The sequence below is a fragment of the Dreissena polymorpha genome, chromosome 4 (genome assembly GCF_020536995.1).
Source record: "Dreissena polymorpha isolate Duluth1 chromosome 4, UMN_Dpol_1.0, whole genome shotgun sequence".
Classification (NCBI taxonomy): Eukaryota; Metazoa; Mollusca; class Bivalvia; order Myida; family Dreissenidae; genus Dreissena; species Dreissena polymorpha.
Genome location: NC_068358.1, coordinates 63,225,886 through 63,248,629, shown reverse-complemented (window position 1 = coordinate 63,248,629; position 22,744 = coordinate 63,225,886). Strand labels below are relative to the sequence as shown.

Below are 22,744 nucleotides of genomic sequence, written 5' to 3'. Positions count from 1 at the left end.
ATCATATGAACCAGTAGTCATTATAAGTATAAGTAACATTGAAGCCTAATATGCATTCATCTATTATTATTTTGGGCACAAATAATTTTACCGTGTGAAAACTCAACATAAAAATGCTGATTTTTTTCTTACTTGGTACCTGGCGACACACATTTTCAAGTCTATTTCATTAAATTTGGCATACATATTTTTAAAAATGGCATTGTATGAACCAGTAGTCATAGTATAAGCTTCATTGAAGCCTAATATGCATTCATCTATTATTATTTTTGGCACAAATAATTTTACCATGTGAAGATCCTACATAAAAATGCTGATTTTTTTCTTACTTGGTACCTGGCGACACACATTTTCAATTCTATTTCATTAAATTTGGCATATATATTAATAAAAATGGCATTGTATGAACATATCGTCATAGTATAAGCAACATTGAAGCCTAATATGCATTCATCTATCATTATTTGGGAACAAATAATTTTACCGTGTGAAGACCCTACATAAAAATGGTGATTTTTTCTTACTTGGTACCTGGCGACACACATTTTCAAGTCTATTTCATTAAATTTGGCATAGATATTTATAAAAATGGTATCGTATGAACCATTAGTCATAGTATAAGCAACATTGAAGCCTAATATGCATTCATCTATTATTATTTGGGCACAAATAATTTTACTGTGTGAAGACCCTACATAAAAATGCTGATTTTTTTTCTTACTTGGTACCTGGCGACACACATTTTCAAGTCTATTTCATTAAATTTGGCATAGATATTTATAAAATTGGCATCATATGAACCAGTAGTCATAGTTTAAGCAACATTGAAGCCTAATATGCATTCATCTATTATTATTGGGGCACAAATAATTTTACTGTGTGAAGACCCTACATAAAAATGCTGATTTTTTTCTTACTTGGTACCTGGGGATACACATTTTCAAGTCTATTTCATTAAATTTGGCATAGATATTTATAAAATTGGCATCGTATGAACCAGTAGTCATAGTATAAGCAACATTGAAGCCTAATATGCATTCATCTATTATTACTTGGGCACAAATAATTTTACTGTGTGAAGATCCTACATAAAAATGCTGATTTTTTTCTGATTTGGTACCTGGCGACACACATTTTCAAGGCTATTTCATTAAATTTGGCATAGATATTTATAAAAATGGTATCGTATGAACCATTAGTCATAGTATAAGCAACATTGAAGCCTAATATGCATTCATCTATTATTATTTGGGCACAAATAATTTAACCGTGTGAAGACCCTAGATAAAAATGCTGATTTTTTTCTTACTTGGTACCTGGCGACACACATTTTCAAGTCTATTTCATTAAATTTGGCATAGATATTTATAAAATTGGCATCATATGAACCAGTAGTCATAGTTTAAGCAACATTGAAGCCTAATATGCATTCATCTATTATTATTGGGGCACAAATAATTTTACTGTGTGAAGACCCTACATAAAAATGCAGATTTTTTTCTTACTTGGTACCTGGGGATACACATTTTCAAGTCTATTTCATTAAATTTGGCATAGATATTTATAAAATTGGCATCGTATGAACCAGTAGTCATAGTATAAGCAACATTGAAGCCTAATATGCATTCATCTATTATTACTTGGGCACAAATAATTTTACTGTGTGAAGACCCTACATAAAAATGCTGATTTTTTTCTTACTTGGTACCTGGGGATACACATTTTCAAGTCTATTTCATTAAATTTGGCATAGATATTTATAAAATTGGCATCGTATGAACCAGTAGTCATAGTATAAGCAACATTGAAGCCTAATATGCATTCATCTATTATTACTTTGGCACAAATAATTTAACCGTGTGAAGACCCTAGATAAAAATGCTGATTTTTTTCTTACTTGGTACCTGGCGACACACATTTTCAATTCTATTTCATTAAATTTGGCATATATATTAATAAAAATGGCATTGTATGAACATATCGTCATAGTATAATCAACATTGAAGCCTAATATGCATTCATCTATCATTATTTGGGAACAAATAATTTTACCGTGTGAAGACCCTACATAAAAATGGTGATTTTTTCTTACTTGGTACCTGGCGACACACATTTTCAAGTCTATTTCATTAAATTTGGCATAGATATTTATAAAAATGGTATCGTATGAACCATTAGTCATAGTATAAGCAACATTGAAGCCTAATATGCATTCATCTATTATTTTTTGGGCACAAATAATTTTACTGTGTGAAGACCCTACATAAAAATGCTGATTTTTTTCTTACTTGGTACCTGGCGACACACATTTTCAAGTCTATTTCATTAAATTTGGCATAGATATTTATAAAATTGGCATCATATGAACCAGTAGGCATAGTTTAAGCAACATTGAAGCCTAATATGCATTCATCTATTATTATTGGGGCACAAATAATTTTACTGTGTGAAGACCCTACATAAAAATGCTGATTTTTTTTCTTACTTGGTACCTGGGGATACACATTTTCAAGTCTATTTCATTAAATTTGGCATAGATATTTATAAAATTGGCATCGTATGAACCAGTAGTCATAGTATAAGCAACATTGAAGCCTAATATGCATTCATCTATTATTACTTGGGCACAAATAATTTTACTGTGTGAAGACCCTACATAAAAATGCTGATTTTTTTCTGATTTGGTACCTGGCGACACACATTTTCAAGGCTATTTCATTAAATTTGGCATAGATATTTATAAAAATGGTATCGTATGAACCATTAGTCATAGTATAGGCAACATTGAAGCCTAATATGCATTCATCTATTATTATTTGGGCACAAATAATTTAACCGTGTGAAGACCCTAGATAAAAATGCTGATTTTTTTCTTACTTGGTACCTGGCGACACACATTTTCAAGTCTATTTCATTAAATTTGGCATAGATATTTATAAAATTGGCATCATATGAACCAGTAGTCATAGTTTAAGCAACATTGAAGCCTAATATGCATTCATCTATTATTATTGGGGCACAAATAATTTTACTGTGTGAAGACCCTACATAAAAATGCTGATTTTTTTCTTACTTGGTACCTGGGGATACACATTTTCAAGTCTATTTCATTAAATTTGGCATAGATATTTATAAAATTGGCATCGTATGAACCAGTAGTCATAGTATAAGCAACATTGAAGCCTAATATGCATTCATCTATTATTACTTGGGCACAAATAATTTTACTGTGTGAAGATCCTACATAAAAATGCTGATTTTTTTCTGATTTGGTACCTGGCGACACACATTTTCAAGGCTATTTCATTAAATTTGGCATAGATATTTATAAAAATGGCATCGTATGAACCAGTAGTCATAGTATAAGCAACATTGAAGCCTAATATGCATTCATCTATTATTATTTTTGCACAAATAATTTAACAGTGTGAAGACCCTAGATAAAAATGCTGATTTTTTTCTTACTTGGTACCTGGCGACACACATTTTCAAGTCTATTTCATTAAATTTGGCATAGATATTTATAAAAATGGCATCGTATGAACCAGTAGTCATAGTATAAGCAACATTGAAGCCTAATATGCATTCATCTTTTATTATTTTGGGCACAAATAATTTTACCGTGTGAAGACCCTACATAAAAATGCTGATTTTTTTCTTACTTGGTATCTTGCGACACACATTTTCAAGTCTTTTTCAATAAATTTGGCATATACATGTATATTAATAAAAATGGCATTGTATGAACATGTTGTCATAGTATAAGCAGAGAAGCATAATACGCATTCATCTATTATAATTTGGGCTCATACAATTTTACCGTGTTAGCACCATATATCAAGTTGCAGATTTTTAAAATATTCGCCACATACCCAAAGGCATTTTCATTAATATCTCAAAAAAATAGACCTATATATTAATACACATGGCATCTAAAGAACATTTTATCATAGTTAAACATGGTTCCCAGCCAACCTGGAAATCAGGGAAAACCTGGAAAAAGACTTTCACTTTCACTAACGCCCAGTACAAATATATGGACAGAATGATTTTTTCATTTACCGGTATGTGGGTGTATGTTGGCTCCACTTCACAAGATACAGTCATTGTAGTTTAATTGAAAAACGCATCTTACAATGTGAGATGAGTTCTGGGTTTAAGCCCCAACAGTGCCCTATCATGTGTGATATACAGAGCCATTATGATTAAATATACAGTAACACAGTTATCTTTTTAAACAATACAATTAAATATAAGGAATAATGTTAAAGGGGCATTGCTGCTTAGCCATTTTTGGGATTGTATTGTGATTTTTGGCCAAATTTGACACTGAATAACAGGGTTTATACATCCCAAGCATAGATGCTTCTAAATTTGTAAAAAAAAAACAAGTCGAAGTGTGCAGAATATTAAAAATTTGCAACTTTCTGATGTCTAAAGGTCATTAAATGCCACTCAAAGTTTACATTTTTTGTACAAAATTACCCATTTTGTGCTGTCCATTATTGGTTGATGTTTTACGCTGTCTGGTCCAAAAACGCTCATTCTGTAGCTTGTTAATTTGGACTATAATCTATAATGTGGCCAAGTTTCAGCATATTCGACCCAGTGGTTCTGATTTTATACACCGTGCGTAGCTTTTATTAGTCCACATCTGGTTTCACCGGAGGGGATTTATGGTTTGTGCTCTGTGTCCGTCAGTCAGTCAGTCTGTCACACTTTTCTGAATCCTGCGATAACTTTTAAAGTTCTTAATATTTTTTCATGAAACTTGAAACATGGATAGATGGCAATAAGGACATTATGCACGTGATTTCATTTTGTTCCTACGTCAAAAAATCTGGTTTCTATGGCAATAAAACGGTAGGGGACAAATTTGCTTGACAATAGTCTTGTTGAGTATTACTCACTGACTTATGCATATGCGCTCGGCTGTTTTCGGAGAATACCTGAGGTATTGTCATAGCCAGCTCATCGTGTCGTGTCGTGCCTTTTCGTTCCCACATTTTCTTTCCCAAAATTTTCAAACCCACATTTTTTTAGTTCCCACTCATTCCATCCCGCGAAACCCTTAAGGTGTCGCAACTCTAGTTATAGAATATTCCGAATCATTTCAATATGGAATGAGTGATGTATTGGACGTCATCATTGATGACGTTCAATCGAACGAATGATAAAGGGGGCTAAGTTTCGTTAAGCTGGGGCATATAGCCGCGATTTGGGAGTCTTGAAAACTGGCCGAACACGTTTGCTAAAATTTGACATGTATATGGACAAGAATGCGATGTACCTGTTGGCGTAGGCGTTATAAATGGGAAAAATCAAGTTTTCGAGTATTTTGTGTTTAAATATTTTTTCTGCGAAACACAACGCGCGTAGATAAACAATGTGACGTAACGTCATGAAAAGCGCTTAGGCTAGCTTCCATCTTGTTAAGAAACAAAGAAACTAAGTTACGCGTTATTAATTCAATATTATAAACAGTTAGGCGTTAAATCTATAAACAACGACGTAATAATTGTGTTTAAATATCAATACGAAGTACACATGCATGTCTTTTGTGCAGATCGAGTGTGGTTGTTTAGATATTCATGACATAAATCTATGTTATTGTGTGCGACGAGTTGAAGAAAGGTTTACACGGCGAGGCTTTCCGAGACGTGTCGGATAAATGTAAGTACACACTGGTATTAACATGGTATTCTATTATCCGATAATATCTTTAATATACATGATAATCATGAGACAAATACATTATTAATTTAGGGTTTAATTATTGAATCAATAAATAAACGTGAGCAGCAAATCAATTTAGTATAAACAACACGCTTACCTTAATGACGTAAATAATCCAATATAATATAACAATTACAATTATGTATGATAAACACACAATCCGAAATACGTTTTTGCATTCGTTCGATGCTTTAAAAAAATAATAACTGTTAAAAACATCCAGAGAATTTAACTTAAAATTGTTTGTTTTGACAAATAAATTACGTCACACAACATACGTCATAAATTGCGCAATCAGTTGCATGCAAAATAAAAGTACGGAAAGCCGGTTTTGAGAAATGTTTATATAGAGGAGCAAAATAGTATGATATTAACAATAACAAACGATAGAGTGGTGACGGACTTCTCAAAATAGCATTAATTGAAATAGTTTCATGTATATTAAAATCTCTGTGATATCTTTGGTTACCATCATCAAATACACAGAAAAAATAAAATACAATGTAAGTATCACGTGTACTTGAATTTGTCCGACGAGTTGAAGAAAGGTTTACACGACAAGGCTTGCCGTGAGCAACACATCATTAGCAGCATAAAGTGCGTAACAAATAAACAAAATAATCAAACATAATTATAATTTCACGTCGCACATTAAAATATCTATTGCAACTGACACCGTTTTGTAGCGAAATTTGATGACTCAATTTCAGCTTTAACAAGAGTAATAAAAAAACTTAATTTAGTATAAACGTCACGCTTACATAAATGACATCGTTAATCCAATGTTTGTAACAATAAGTTGACTACTTTAATCCAAAGTTTATAACAAACAATTTGAAACGATATGCACTTTCATCTTTATTAATCCATGTCTTTATCGAAACTTAGTTCAAACCACACAATTGTATTGTATTCCTATCTATGTTTACATTTATGCATGATGAACACACAATCCGAAATACGTTTTGCATTCGTTCGATGCTTTAAACAAATAGTTTACAGATAAAAAAACACAACGACATGTCCTTAAATTCCAGAGAGTGTAAATAAAACCATTGTGTTTCGTCACCGAAATGACGTCACACAATGTACTGCGTAGTACATTTCGTAATATAAAATCAAAGCGCTGATTGCATCGCAAAATGAATTCAACACTATCTTGAACGCAAAGCTATAATGATGTTTCAATAAAATACACAGAATTTTGTAATCACAGAAAAAGGCTTAATGCTAGTCAATAGTGTTTAAGATTGGGATGTCCGACACACTGCAGTTGTTTGCTCTTTTCACGTTTTTAATATTATAGTCATGGGAATTGAAGTTCTACTTTTTAAGGTAGCTAATCGAACGGCCTCGAAACAATAAACATGTCTGCGAGTATTATGGTTACTATCATGTGATATGTATATTAATTTTTTGCGAGAACTTTGGTTACCATCATTAAATGCACAAAAGAAATAGGTTTTCAATTTTATTTCATCTCCCCACTCATTCCATCCCGCGAAACCCTTAAGGTGTCGCAACTCTAGTAAACAGACTGTGGGCGAGACAAGAAACAGAAGCATACATTGAAATCAGCGTGCAAAAAAATAGGATTCCGACGTTTGAATTAAGTTTAAGTTTTATATGATATTATACACGTAACTAAAATCGTTAATCTCAGTTTTAAACTCCATACTTTCTATATCATTTATGTTAACATAGCAATAATTTTTGAATCAATAAATGGGGAAGGGGGTGTTGAGGAAAATTCCATTTCGCCAATCTGTGGACAGGTCCCTTTTAAGCATTCTCCATCATAACAAAAATAACTCATATGCATAAAACGTCTAGCGGCTGAAATACTTGATTAAGATATAGGAGTTACGATTGGCAGTCTTGCGTGGCCTTAAAGGTTAGCAGTACGCAACGCGAAACTTAATCAACAAAATTGCTATACTAATACTCTCGTCTTACCGGGCTGGCGTGTGATCGAGGACGAGGTATGATTGCCAAGTACGGCGTGGGATCGTCACGAGGACGCACGAAGACGGCGCCCAAACGCGACAAATGATTCAGACGGCGATCTTTTACAAACGCAGTGGCTCTTCATTCTAATGGCACCCAACGGCCCCTAGTTATAACGCATAACGATCACCAAGTGGACGCCATAGACATGAACAATATTAAACATAGCTGTGAATAATATTGAAGACATAGCACCAACTGTGCGGTATTACCGAGCGCTCCTGCAAATTAAATCGTCTACCTTTACATAGATCATCGAAGCAGTTATCATGCATAAAACAAACCAATATTACATACCGGTAGCTATATTAGTATATCTATATACTGTTTGCATTTCAAACACGTACAACGTAGGGCGTAGTGTTGTGTCCAAAATTGTTATATTCTTTTCTTTTTTTACAAATGTAGCAAACAATTGTAGTTTGGACGTTTCCGTAAAAGACTTTCATAAAAACCAACCAGGCGAAGGCCAACTAGGCCGAACCATTGTTTAAGTTTAAAATACGAAGTCGTAAGTGTTATTTATTTATGTTTTTCCATCACAGTTAGACGCTCATTAAAACGAGTATATACGATTTTGTCAAATATAAATGAATTTATATAAGATGTGTAAAAAACTTATTAAATATATCTTTCAATATAAAATAAAACAAAAGTTTAGAAGAACATGTGTCGAAAAATGCGAAATAAGCCAGATATTTAATTCTGAAATCGAAAACGGCTGTACAGTCGAATTCGCCAGCATGTATATCATGCATGTACGATGTGAATCTAAACTTAGTTTAAAGCGAGTATATACGATTTTGTCAAATATAAATAAATTTATATAAGATGTGTAAAAAACTTATTATATATATCTTTCAATATAAAATAAAATAAAAGTTTAGAAGAACATGTGTCGAAAAATGCGAAATAAGCCAGATATTTAATTCTGAAATCGAAAACGGCTGTACAGTCGAATTCGCCAGCATGTATACCATACATGTACGATGTGAATCTAAACTTAGTTTAACGGTTCATTTTAAATTCCTGCAATGATACATTGTGTCACACCGGTCTTGCTGACCTGTGTGAATGCGCGCTAAGCATTGTGGGAAACGGACATTTTTCCATCATGGCGTTGGTAAACATAATAAACACGGAAGTGAAAAATGGTAATTAATTATTATCAAAAACAGGCCCCATCAAACCGGGCCAGCTGTAATATATATTTGGATGCAGTTTGTGCTTCAAAAGGAGCCACTTTTCATGTCAGTCTATTGTTTGTAAGAATCACTAAACACGTAACTTAGACTAACTAAACCACAGGCAGCAGTATCATAAATTTGCCCCCACCCCCCCGGGACCCTACCCCCCCCCCCCCCCCCCCCCCCCCCCGAGTTTACCCCAGGGGTTCCAGATTGTTAAATGTACACCTATTGTGTATGGTTAGACTTTTCAACAATGAATATTGACAAAAATACATTGTTTGAAAAAATAACCCTCGTATAGGTATTATATATACACAAGGTATGAAACGCACTATATGCCTATTGCTGAAAGATTGTGGAACACTGGACGTGACCTTTTTCATCGAAAACATATATATTCCCATGCAGTTGCCGACAAGATGCAACTGGATTCGTTAAAAGACAGTAAAAGCAACGGGATAACACAACTAACCGATCTCCTGTTCGGCTAATAACTTTAATATTCAATTAAATTCGACTTTCTCGCTACATGTCTGTGTTTTGCTGTCATATTTTGTCGATCGAATGCTCGGTTCTAAAACGCCATATCATTGGCCAACACAATCAGAACAACCAACCAGATGACGCGTTATAAAATTAAAATGGTGTACATGTGTAGATCAAACACCGAGTGACATGTAGCGAGAAAGTCAAATTTAATTGAAAATTTAAGTTATTAGCCGAGCAGGAGATCGGTTAGTTGTGTAATCACGTTGCTTTTACTGTCTTTTAACGAATCCAGTTGCATTTTGTCGGCAACTGCATGGGAACATGTGTGTTTTTAGTGAAAAAGGTCACGTCCAGTGTTCCACAATCTTTCAGCAATACGCATATAGTGCGTTTCATACCTTGTGTATATATAATACATATACGAGGGTTATTTTTTCAAACTGTGTATTTGTGTCAATATTCGTTGTTGAAAAGTCAAACCATACACAATAGGTGAACATTTAACAATCTGGAACCCCTGACAGGCTTGGCGAAATTGGAAAAAACTGCCGGTCATCCGGACAGGCATTTCAGAAAATGTGCCGGTCCGGAGAAAATTTAGCCGGACCAAAAAAAACAACAACACAACTATGTACATTAAGATAAACCCTTTTTTTCTCAGAAAAATCGGAAAAAAAAACGCATCGTACCGAAGTATGAGCGTCCTAGAAACTGGTCCATATTCCGTGTTTTGTTGAATTCTCAAATGCGCATAATTAAATTTGTATTCCGAAACACTCTTCCCAATTTAATTTTTACTCGACGTTATCACATTCTTCAAATAAACTGCAAATGTACAGTGTGTTTTAATCCTTTCTCTCCAGAAAAGCGCGCGCAAATTATTCCCTACATGTACAACGTCACGTCAAACGCATTGAAAGCGTGCGTGTATTAAATTTCTGTTAAATGTTTCGTGGTAAATTTTAATAGAATGATATCGCGAAGAATGTGTGAGTGTTGTGAAAACACGCTTAGCGGTTTTACTGACCCTGTGTAGACTGCGATGTTTTAACAAAAGGGATTAAAATGTGCGAAAGCAGTTGCCGATTTTGCGAGTTTGAAGTAGGTGTTGTGTAACCAGTTGGATTTGCTAATTGTACGTAACAAACTTATTGCAAACATCAACACAATGAGCGATTTCATTTTCATGATGTAGACTGTAGTAAAGGGTTTGCTCTTCGAATTTTCAACTTTGAAAAAATATGATATGTTTGCATTCATTGCACATTTATTTTGCCGTTCACAAGGACCGACATTCTGGTTAAACCTGCCGGACCAAATGAAAATTTGCCGGTCAGGACCGACGGACCGGCAATTTCGCCAAGCCTGGGCCCTGGGGTAAACTCGGGGGAGGGGGGGGGGGGGTCCCGGGGAGGGGGGGGGGGCACATTTATGATACTGCTGCCTGTGAACTAAACACGTTGCAAGACTGTATCTTCGAAATAGATAAATAAACGGTGTGAACATTACAAGGGATCTTACATGTAGGCCTAATGTGTGAGAGGATTAATCAGGGATAAAATAAATGGAGTTCGAAGGATCAAACATTTTGAGGAGGACGTCATGGTATCTTGGACATTTGGCACTTTCATATATTAATTTAGTAGATACTGAAAATGCTGAATGTGCTAATTGCAACATCAAAGACGAGCAGGTAAGATTTTTACAGCTTTATTTTTCTTGGCATAATATTGACTTTTATTGTATGTTTTTCATTTAATTTATATGGCGCTCAATTTAAGCTCGGCTGTTTTCAGTGAAAACCCTAGGTATTGCCATAGACAGCTAGTCGTCAGACGTCCGGGTCTTGCTAAAACCTTTACATCGGCCCTAAAATCAAAGTGCTTCCACCTATAACATTGAAACCTCACATGTATATGCACCTTGATGATTTCTACACACCACACCCATTTTCGGGTCAAGGTCAAGGTCACTAACCTCTAAAAATGTTTTTAAATAAATTTCATTTATTCAAAACTGCACCGCAGCCTAGCTTGGCACCCATTATGTGGTGCTCTTGTTTATATATAACTTTAAAAATGTATTAATAACCAGAATAGTTGATGCATGTATAAATAAAAAGATACAGCCATGAACAGTGTGTTTTAATTTTTAATAAATATGCTTTGATTGCGTATTTGCAAAACAATGAATTTCATATATTGTTAACTGATTTTTAAAATGTTGAATGTCACACCTTACGTACCAGTCCGTTTATGTACAGACACTTTATGTACCACTATCTGACACTTAATGTACCATATTTATAATATATAGAGATAACTAATTTAATATGAATGTGTGTTATTGATGAAATGTATTTTGTGTGATAGTTTTTATGAATTTTAGACTTATATATTGGCCATAGATTTTATATTTTGTCAGATTGTCTAAGTGTCACTGAGTGTCTTAGTTTAATTTATTAGCCCAAGTACATGTAGTACTTAATAAATGATTTATTAGTCTTACCTGAAATTGAAGTACTAGTAAATTATAAAAATTCATTTGTCTCTTATCTTATCCTGACTAAGGATTATAAAGCCTAAAATGTTTGTATTGTATTGTATAATTGAAATGTGATACTTTGAAGAGAAGAGAGAATGACCTTAATGTTCAAACTGTAAAAAAATCAAATTATTTCCTTCTTTGGACTTGAATCATGTTTAGAGAATGACCTTAATTCATTAGGACTGCTATAAATGAAAGGACAAGAACGTAGTGACGTCACCATCTATGTATAGAATGGCAAGGATAAATATTCATACGACACACGAACACTAACTCTGGTCCTAATAAAAAGACGAATGCCTCGGTTATTGTAGGAAACTGTAGGTGGATGGTCCACGGCCGTCCACAAGCTCAAATGACCATATATGGAGAAAAAGGCGGGACCAAACCAAATAGGTTTGCAATGCGCATGCCCAAGCAAAACCGATTGTAAGCCATCTTGAATTGTTAGCGTGAAAAGAAATATACTACATTTATTGGATATTTTAATATGATGAATATTCTAGGTAGAGAATATGGATAGTATTACCATTATTAGTATTACGTCAACATTAACTCAACAATTGTATTGTTGACATGAAGAAAAAGCTATTTCGAGGTTGTTTTGACCATTGATTGCTAAGTAGGTCAAACTCAAAGTTTTAACTTTTATTGATATTTTATTTAGTTAAGGAATCTTCGAGTAATAGTTAAAAAAAATCTTTCGCATTCTAATTCTATAGCTAAATCATGTGTTGTTGCTATATTATAAAATTTCGTGCATGAGCCATTTAAATCCGTTTGCATTACTTTTTTAGTTGTTTCCCCTGGAAAATTTCCAAATTTGTACTCAAATTATAATTTTATGAGTAAATTATACTTACCTGACATATGTACTTTAGGATTCTATCTCGGCCCGAAAATAACTCGCTATACGGTAGGCGCCGCATAATAGACGACTACCGGAAATAAACAACTTTCGCGCATGCGTATCGTAGTTTCCTCTCCACACGACCTCATGCTCGAATCACTTTCCTTGGCGCCTTCGAAGGCCTCAGAAAGTAGTCTGAAAAAGAGGGGAGGAAGGGTGGGTTTGTACATATGTCAGGTAAGTATAATTTACTCATAAAATTATAATTTGAGTACAAATTTGGAAATTTCATTTCCTAAATTATGTACTTACCTGACATATGTACTTTAGGATTCCTTCCCAAAGCAGTCCCTCTTTGGAGGCGGGTTCAGGTACTTTCTGACCACTCCAACAATTATAGTAGATCTTCTCATTCCAGAGTTTTCTATATCTTCTATTTCATAAAAACTGCTACAACAGTCCCTCTTATATACACAATAATAACTGTACACAGCACAAATCATGTATTCTTATTCACTTTCCCACATATTTAAACAATATATTTTAAAAAATATATGATGGATAAACCACTACTTGTGGCCGTCATATATATGATATGTTCCATACTGTTGACTTAAAAACAGTTCACTTTCCGGAAAATAACTCGCCGGGGAGAAAAACATTATTCTTTAAGAAAATCAAATGATACATCTTTAAAATAGAACTTCACAAAAGTAGATGATCTACTCCAATCTGCACTGTCTAAAACATCTTTCAATGGAGCTCCCTTAAAAAGAGCCCATGATGGTCCGATTGACCTAGTTGAATGACCTTTAACTTTAGATACATACACTTTTTTCATTTTGTATGACTTTTGAATAGTCTTAACAATCCATGACGAAATTGTCTGACTTGAAGCCGCTCTATGCGGTTTATTTACAGTTAAAAATAATTTCAAAGAGTCCTTCTCTTTTGAATTCCTAAATTTTTCTGTTGATTTCAGATAATAAGTCAATGCTCGTTTTGGATCCAACAACTTGTTCTTTGGAAAAGCAGGAATAAAAATAGTATTGCTCTGATGTGAACCTCTGTCCTGTTTCGATAAACCATGCCTTATGAAAGTTACACCTTTTGCTTGTACATTCACAGAATTTTCTCCCAATGTCAAAGATTGTAAATCCCCACATCTGCGAAAAGTTGTAATTGCTATGAGAAAAACTGTCTTGTAAGTTACATACTTTAAACTGGCTGTCTTTATTGGCTCAAACGGTGGTTGCTTGAGGGCATCTAAAACAAACAATAAATTCCATTCAGGTACAAGTCTTTTCACTGGTGGCCTTTCATTGAAAATGCCTTTCAGTAAACGAATAATATAGGGATGTTGACCCACTGGTATTCTGTCCACCGGGTTCAACATAGAAGACATCATTGATCTATAGCCTGAAATTGTTTTGTATTTTAAACCATCTTTATATAGATCAGCTAAAAAATTAGCACAGTTATTTAAAGATGGACTAAAGGGATCAATTTGTCTTTTACCACACCAGTTATGGAATTTCCTAAATTTACATCTATAATCTTTCTGAGTTCCGATTCTCCATGATGAACACAATAATTTTCTAGTTTGTCTAGAAAATCCTTCTGTTTCATACCGTTTGTCGATAATCTCCATGCAGTCAGTTTTAGAAATTTTGGATTCGGATGTAACATCCCTTTCTGAACCAATAAATCTTCCATTTCTGGAAGCTTGACTGGTGGAGCTATCAACAACTGAAGAATCATTGGATACCAATGCTGACGTTCCCACATTGGTGCTATCAGAATCAATTCGCACTGAAACTTCATCATGTGTTTGAGTACCTTGCCCAACAGACTTATGGGTGGAAATGCATATGCCATCATGCCTTCCCAACTTATGGACAGAGCATCCTGTGTCAGTGCTAATGTATCTAGATTCCATGAGCAAAACACTGGACATTGTTTGTTCTCTGCTGTCGCAAACAAATCTATTAGCGGAGTCTCCCACATCCAAAACAGATGGTTCACTACAGTCTTGTTCAGTGACCATTCTGTAGCCTGAAGTTGGTGTCGGCTGAGAAAATCCGCTAATACATTTGTCTGCCCCTTGATATGTACTGATTTCAATTTCATATTGTGGTGTAGAGCTAGGAACCAGATTCTCTGAGCTAATTCGCAAAGTCTCATCGATTTTGTACCTCCCTGTTTGTTCAAATATTGAACTGTGCTGGAATTGTCTGATCGAATCAATACATGTTTGTTCTTTAATATCGGAACAAAATTTTCCAATGACAGATGTACCGCCTTCAATTCCAGATAATTTATATGCTCTGTACTCTGGTTCCTGGACCAAACACCCTGTACTACTTGGTTGTTCACAAAACCACCCCATCCCACCATTGATGCATCGCAAGTCATTGTTATCTGCGGTTGAATTGGTTGCAAAGATACCCCTTTTTGAAAATTGGCTTGATGTAACCACCAATGGAGACTGGATTTCACAGACTGTGTACATGGGACCTCCCAGTGCAGAGACATTCTGGCTGGACTCCAGTTTCGTAACAAATGCATTTGAAGGGGTCTCATATACAGTCTTGCATTTGGTACAATTTCTAGTGTGGATGCCATCATTCCAAGAACTACCAAATATTGTCTTGCTTTTGTGTAACCATTGATTAGTAGATGAATTGCCTTCACTAATTTCTGAAATCTTTCTGCCGTTGGATAAACCAGGCCTTTCTTTAATTGAAAAACTGTTCCTAAATATGTCAGAATCTGTACAGGAATGAGAGTGGATTTGTTTTTGTTTATTATGAAACCTAGATTCAGAAGAAGATTGAGCGTTATCTCTCTTTCTGTTAGTAATATTTGTCTTTCTTGATTCAGTTGTATCCAGTCGTCCAGATACACTGCTAATCGTATGGCTTTTACTCTTAGATAAGCTGCAACAACTGACAATATTTTTGTGAAAACTCGTGGAGAGACAGTTGGTCCGAAACATAATGTTTTGAATTGGAAAACTTTCCCCTTCCATGCAAATCTGAGGAATTTTCTGTGTTTCTTGAATATGCCTATGTGAAAATAAGCGTCTTTTAAGTCGAAAGATATCGCCCAATCGTTCTTTTGAACTAGATTTAACACTTTTGTCAATGTGTCCATCTTGAAATGTTGCTTTCGGAGGTACCGATTTAGAGGTTTTAGATTTATGACTGGTCTTAAATCTCCTGTCTTTTTCTTGACTAAAAATAGAGTACTGTAAAAACCTGTCGTCCAATTTGTTTTCGGTACGATTTCTATAGCATTTTTTTTTGCATTAAAGAATCTATTTCTTCCTGCATAATATGTTCGTTTTCGATACTGACATGAGTTTGTTTTATACCCTGAAAAATTGGTTTCTTTATGAATTCCAATTTGTAACCCTCTTTTATAATTGATAAAACCCATTTGTCTGTTGTAATCAACTGCCAATTTTTTTGAAAATGAGTTAATCTGTCCCCTACTGGTATCTCCGGTCGCAACATTAACAAACCTGACTGGTCATTGTTTACTAACCTTGGCAACTGTAGCCCTTGGTCTGTTATTGGCTGCATAGTTGCCCCGACCTCTCGAGCCACCAGCTCTGTGCTCTGTTCGAAAAGTACTTCGTGGTTCCGCATTGTATTTTGGAATGCGAAATGTAGGTGGCGCTCTATTGTATTCATTTGGCTGAACACCCATTCTTGTATTTGTCTTTACATATTGTCTTTTGACAGATGTTTGCTGTTCTGTCTGTTCACTGGCTTTCCTCTTATATGTTTCCTTCTTTTGCAATTTTTCTGGCAATAACTCTTCAAGTGTTTTTCTTTTGTCTTTCTTTTGTTTGAGAGTCTTTTCCAATTCTTCACCAAACACCCCGTCCCCTCTCAAGGGTAGGTTACTGATTGTCCTTGAATCATCAAGTTCATATAAAGAAGTCTCGCTCATTGTGACTTGTCTACGAATGATATGAAAAAATGCTCCTGCTCTACCAAATTGATCTAGACTTCGTGTGGATAAAGCAAAAATGTCCTTCACTTTTTTCTCAATGTCTGGTTTATCTGTAACCATGTCCATTAACATTGCAAGAGCTTGCTGCATGTACATCTGTGTAACAATACCCATGTAGACACTTTGCTGTCCTCTGTATGCGGTCTTCTCCACCATTTTGTTTGGTTGTGAGAACAGAAAAGTTCCATGTTTAGCGAATGAAGCTCTAGAACCAAACTTCTTTGTTAGACACGTGTCTACAATATCGTCCAATGTAGGTACACGTAAAAAATGTTCAGTGTCTTCATCAACTGGAAATAAATCTTTGCACTCTTCAGAAAATGCTGTTACATTATTTGGTGTTTTAGACCGATAGCTTTGTTCCAAAATTTCTTTCTGCGAATTTTCTAAGCAAATGCCAGTTGGCTTTTGTGCATCTTTTTTCAAACATGCATCTTCTCCAAAAATGTCTTTCAAACACCTGCGTACACTAGCACTGTGCTCTGTGTCTTCTTCTTCTGAATCAGACAACGAAAAATGTTCAGAGGAAGCAGGATGAATGGAAAGTACGTCATCTTGACGATTACTTGTGGAACTTTGACCAGTCCTCTCTTCAAAATTGGGGCTTTTATCACTCCCCTGGTCATAATTGGGGCTTTTGCCATTCCCCTGCGTTGAATTACCATGTCTTTGTGACTGGCATTGCAACAATGCAACAATATTGTGTAAAGTATTTTCAAGTTTACCGTATTTCTCGTCAAAACGTTCCTCTAATAAGTCTACTTTGGAACGTCTTTTTTTCTGCTTGCCAGACACTGTGTTATTACTCACGTCACTGTGTCCCATATCTTCTTCCTCGTTATCCACAAACGGAGAACGATTATTATTATTTTTAACAAACACTTCAGCCATGCTGAAAAATAGCGAGTAACAAACGCCTTCGAAGGCGCCGAGAAGAAAAGTGATTCGAGCATGAGGTCGTGTGGAGAGGAAACTACGATACGCATGCGCGAAAGTTGTTTATTTCCGGTAGTCGTCTATTATGCGGCGCCTACCGTATAGCGAGTTATTTTCGGGCCGAGATAGAATCCTAAAGTACATATGTCAGGTAAGTACATAATTTAGGAAATGAAATTTTCTTCTTCAAGTTCTTGCTAGCCTTCGCTGAGTTATTCAACAACATCGCTATATTGCTGATTTTTGCTGTTGTTTTTTGGTTAAAGCTGCATGCTTTTGTTGGATACTGGTTAATTTATCATTCAAGTTTTACATATGATTCTGTTTAAACCATATTTAATCGATGTTTTGGTGAATTTCGCGCATGCTTAACTTGCCCGATTTCGGACGTAATTTACTTTCGGATACATGCTCCTCTTGTGTTTTTTTTTCGATGTTTTTTTGTGTATGCAGATTAAAAAAAAAACAGCTCATGCTTAAGTGTGTTATTGAGCAAGTGACTTCTTAATACTATGGCAAGAATAAAACACTGTTATAAAATTATAAAGGAAGTTTAGTTACATGTATAAACTCACAGTCACAAGTGTGTAAGTATTACTGTTACATTTATTTATATTTACTAAAAGTAAATATATGCTCACATATCAGTAAGTATTGTACAGCCCTAAATTATATTTAATACACCTATCTAGGCAGTTAATTCATATATGTTCTGGCTTTAATTTACATTCATGTTATTATCACCCTGCAATAGGCGGAGGGATATTGTTTTGGCCTTGTCCGCCCGTCTTTCCGTCCATCCGGCACTTTTGTGTTGGGAGCCATATCTTGGAAGTGCTTTGGTGGATTTCATTGAAACTTGGTATGAGTATATGTATAGATAAGAGGATGATGCATGCCAAATGGCATTGTACACTATCTGTTAATAACGGAGTTATGGCCCTTCGAACCTAAAAAAATGCTTTTTTACCTGAGTGTCAAATATAACACTTTTGTGTCCAGAAGCTAATTAGCGGGGGATATCAATTCAATGAATTTGCTTGTTATTAATTGAAGGGAAATAAACCTGTTATTTTGTCTGTCATTATGGTGTTTAAAGTCACATTTAATGGCATCCAACCTACTTTATTTCAAATACAGTAACACCTGGCGCCGTGACCTGGATGCAGATTCTAAGCAGATGGGCCAAAATGGGGGCAGCTTGAGAGACTCGCCTGGAACTGACAAGCCTGGAGGGAGCTGGTTGACTGTTGGCGAGATGGGACAACAGACGAAGAATAAACGAACCTACTTGATTTGATAAACATTTTTGTAAGTCATTCAAGAATCGAGCAAACTTTTTGTTTCCAATAAGCAGTCCTGTATATATCTGAAATAAAATAAAATGTTTCACTCAGGTTCCTTGATACTCATCTTGGTATTTAATGGACCTTATAACAGATTATGGCATGTATTGAAGTTTGTCATTAAATGCGTTATATTTATAAATGTAAACATTAAATCTAAAAAGCTCAATTAAAAAACAAAAACAAATTAAAAGAAAAAGTAATCCTCATCTGGGCTCGAACCACTGACCTCTGGAGTAAAAGTCTAACGCTAAGACGGCCATCCATGCTCATACAATATTTTATACTTTTAGTTTCTATAAGCAAAGCTCGTAGTGTCACAAAAAACGACAACAGAACTCCAAATTATTCAATTGTTTTGCTTTGCAACGTTTTATCAATTTCAGGTTGTTAATGTTAAGTATAACTGTTTTCTCACAAATATCATAACTGCAACAAAAATGTGCAAGTCTGAAACAATTTTTATGCCCCCTTTCAAAGAAAAGGGGGCATATAGTTATCAGACTGTCCGTCTGTCGGTCCGTATTTCTGTCACACTTTGCGTTTAGGTTTCGAAAAATGCTCATAACTTCTAAATCCCTTGAGATATAACCTTCATATTTGGTATGCATGTGCATATGGACAAAGCCTTTCCATACGAACACAAATTTTTACCCCTGTGACCTTGACCTTGAACTTAAGGTCCGTGTTTAGGTTTCAAAATCTGCGTTTAGGTTTTGAAAAATGCTCATAACTTCTATGTCCCTTGAGATATAACCTTCATATTTGGTATGCATGTGTATATGGACAAGGCCTTTTCATACGCACAAAAATTGTTACCCCTGTGACCTTGAACTTAGGGTCAACGTTTAGGTTTCGAAATCTGCGTTTAGGTTTTGAAAAATGCTCATAACTTCTATGTTTTGAGATATAACCTTCATATTTGGTATGCATGTGTATATGAACAAGGCCTTTCCATACGCACAAAAAATTTTACCCCTGTGACCTTGACCTTGAAGTTAGGGTCCGCGTTTAGGTTTCGAAATCTGCGTTTAGATATTGAAAAATGCTCATAACTTCTATGTCCCTTGAGATACAACCTTCATATTTGGTATGCATGTGTATATGGACAAGGCCTTTCCATACGCACACAAATTTTGACCCCTGTGACCTTGAACTTAGGGTCCGCGTTTAGGTTTCGAAATCTGTGTTTCGGTTTCGAAAAAAGCTCATAGCTTCTATCAAGCATTTATAGGGGGCATAAGTCATCCTATGGTGACAGCTGCTCTTGTTTTATTTTGTCAATTTACCAAAACATGCAAAGGCCCCTTAAAATACATGAGGTAATGTTTACAGTTGTCCATAACCACATATTGAAAAAGAATGTGCAAGCTCTATCTATTGGCATACAAACAAAGCCAATCTGTTGGATTATTACTCATGGCAAGCAATATGATCTTAGGTATACCTTCTATAATCAGGTGTTTGCACTTTAATCACATTAAAATTTGAAAAACTATAGAAGTACAAAAAGGTCAGAATGATAACAAACAGGTTTGTAATGGACATCATCTTGCAATTGCTATTTATGTGAGTGGGATGGTACACAAATTCTGAATTTGTTATATGTAGGACATTTAGTAACTTAGCAACCCATGCATGTTGCAAGGGTGTTAATTGTCCGGATTATTTGGAAATCCCGATTTGAGCCATTCAGGATTGAATTTTAGATCAGTGTAAATCTGATGATTTGTTTTAAGGGGGTGTGAACAAATATTGTAATTGCTTCATTGGCATGCCGGGCATGTGCGCTTAGTATGGATTTTTCCTGGTCTTTTTAACAAGGTTTTCCAAAGAAAAAAACGGGTTATTCAATTTGGCAAATGCCGGCTGGCGGGCGGACGGAACAAGCTTGTCCGGGCCATAACGTTGTGGTTCTTGGTGAGAATTTAAAATCATTTGGCACATTTGTTCACCATCATTAGACAGTGTGTCGCTCAAAAGAATACTGTCAATATATCCAAGGTCAAGGTCGCACTTTGAGTTCAAAGGTCAAAAATGGCCATAAAAGAGCTTGTCCGGGCCAAAACTATGTCATTTATTGTGAGACTTAAAAATGATTTGGCATATTTGTTCACCATCGTGGGACGTTGTATCGCACTTTAGAATTACGTCAATATCTCCAAGGTCAAGGTCGCCACAACTAAAAATATATTTATTTTGAAACAAAGGGGGTTAATTATAAACAATCAGTTCAGTTTGAGTTGTCTCCCTCTATCAGACTTTTTTCTACATTGAAAACCTGGTTTTGTGACAATTTTGTCCCTTGTTTTACTATTGTCTGATTGGTTATCCGCTGACACGGACATAAAAGGTAACTGACCTAACCTCTTGGCTACTTTCCAGAAATCTTACATACTACAAAATGTAGCATATGTCCCCCATCATTAAATTTCCATTTTCTGCTGTCAAACTAAGTGCATATATTATTTCATTTGCAAAAGACATATCTGGATATATTTTTGGACATTATTCATTTAGAGGTCACTAGGTCAAAGCTCTAGGTCATGGTGACCCGAAATAGTAAAATGGTTTCTGGATGATAACTCAAGAACGCATATGCCAAAGATCATGAAACTTCATAGGTAGATTGATCATGACTTGCAGATGACCCCTATTGATTTTGAGGTCACTAGGTCAAAGTCACGGTGACCCGAAATAGTAAAATGGTTTCCGGTTGATAACTCAAAAACTCATACGCCTAGGATCATGAAACTTCATAGGTAGATTGATCATGACTCGCAGATGACCCGTATTAATTTTGAGGTAACTATGTCAAAGGTCAAATTCACGGTGACCCGAAATAGTTAAATGGTTTCCGATGATAACTCAAGAACGCTTACGCCTAGGATCATGAAACTTCATGGGTACATTTATCATGACATGCAGATGACCCATATTGATTTTCAGGTCACTAGGTCAAAGGTCAAGGTCACGGTGACCCGAAACAGTAAAAAAAAATCCGGATGATAACTCAAGAATGCTTTTGCCTAGGATCATGACACTTCATAGGTACATTGATCATGACTCGCAGATGACCCCTATTGATTTTCAGGTCACTAGGTCAAAGGTCAAGGTCACAGTGACAAAAAACGTATTCACATAATGGCTGCCACTACAACAGACAGCCCATATGGGGGGCATGCATGTTTTACAAACAGCCCTTGTTATCGATGTTCTTTATAACATATAAAATGACAATTACACATCGAGTGTTACTGGTGGTCTGGCTTATAATAGTTTGCATTTTACTCACCAGAAATAGACTATAAAAAGAACAATGAACTATGGCTTTGGGGGGCTCTACCTGTAAGGGACCTACAGGCTCAGACTCCAGACTTTATCATTAGGATTTCAAGTTTGGGACATTTGACACCCCTGATGTTGTGCCATGTATCAAAACCGTCTATATATAAACATTAATTTTATTAATTGGATATGTTGAAGATTTGGTGATGCAATCATTGGATTTCATTTTGTGTTTTGTTGACCTACTTTTAATTTTTAGGCTCAGCAGAACTATGGCTGTCAAAACACAATTGTATTAAAATGAATAGTGCTTCAAATTATACAAGAAGTCA

General features: G+C 35.3%; 1 protein-coding gene across 1 annotated transcript; it reads right to left on the bottom strand.

The window, feature by feature from the left end:
* Positions 1–12,857: 12,857 nt before the first annotated feature.
* Positions 12,858–17,829, bottom strand: LOC127876285 (uncharacterized). The gene is made up of 3 exons (XM_052421405.1): positions 16,369–17,829; positions 13,132–14,085; positions 12,858–13,014 (listed from the first exon to the last, which is right to left on the bottom strand). Exons 1-2 carry the CDS (start codon positions 17,731–17,733, stop codon positions 14,053–14,055), a joined length of 1,398 nt encoding a protein of 465 aa, XP_052277365.1. The 5' UTR covers positions 17,734–17,829; the 3' UTR covers positions 12,858–13,014; positions 13,132–14,052.
* Between the last annotated feature and the right edge of the window lie 4,915 nt (positions 17,830–22,744).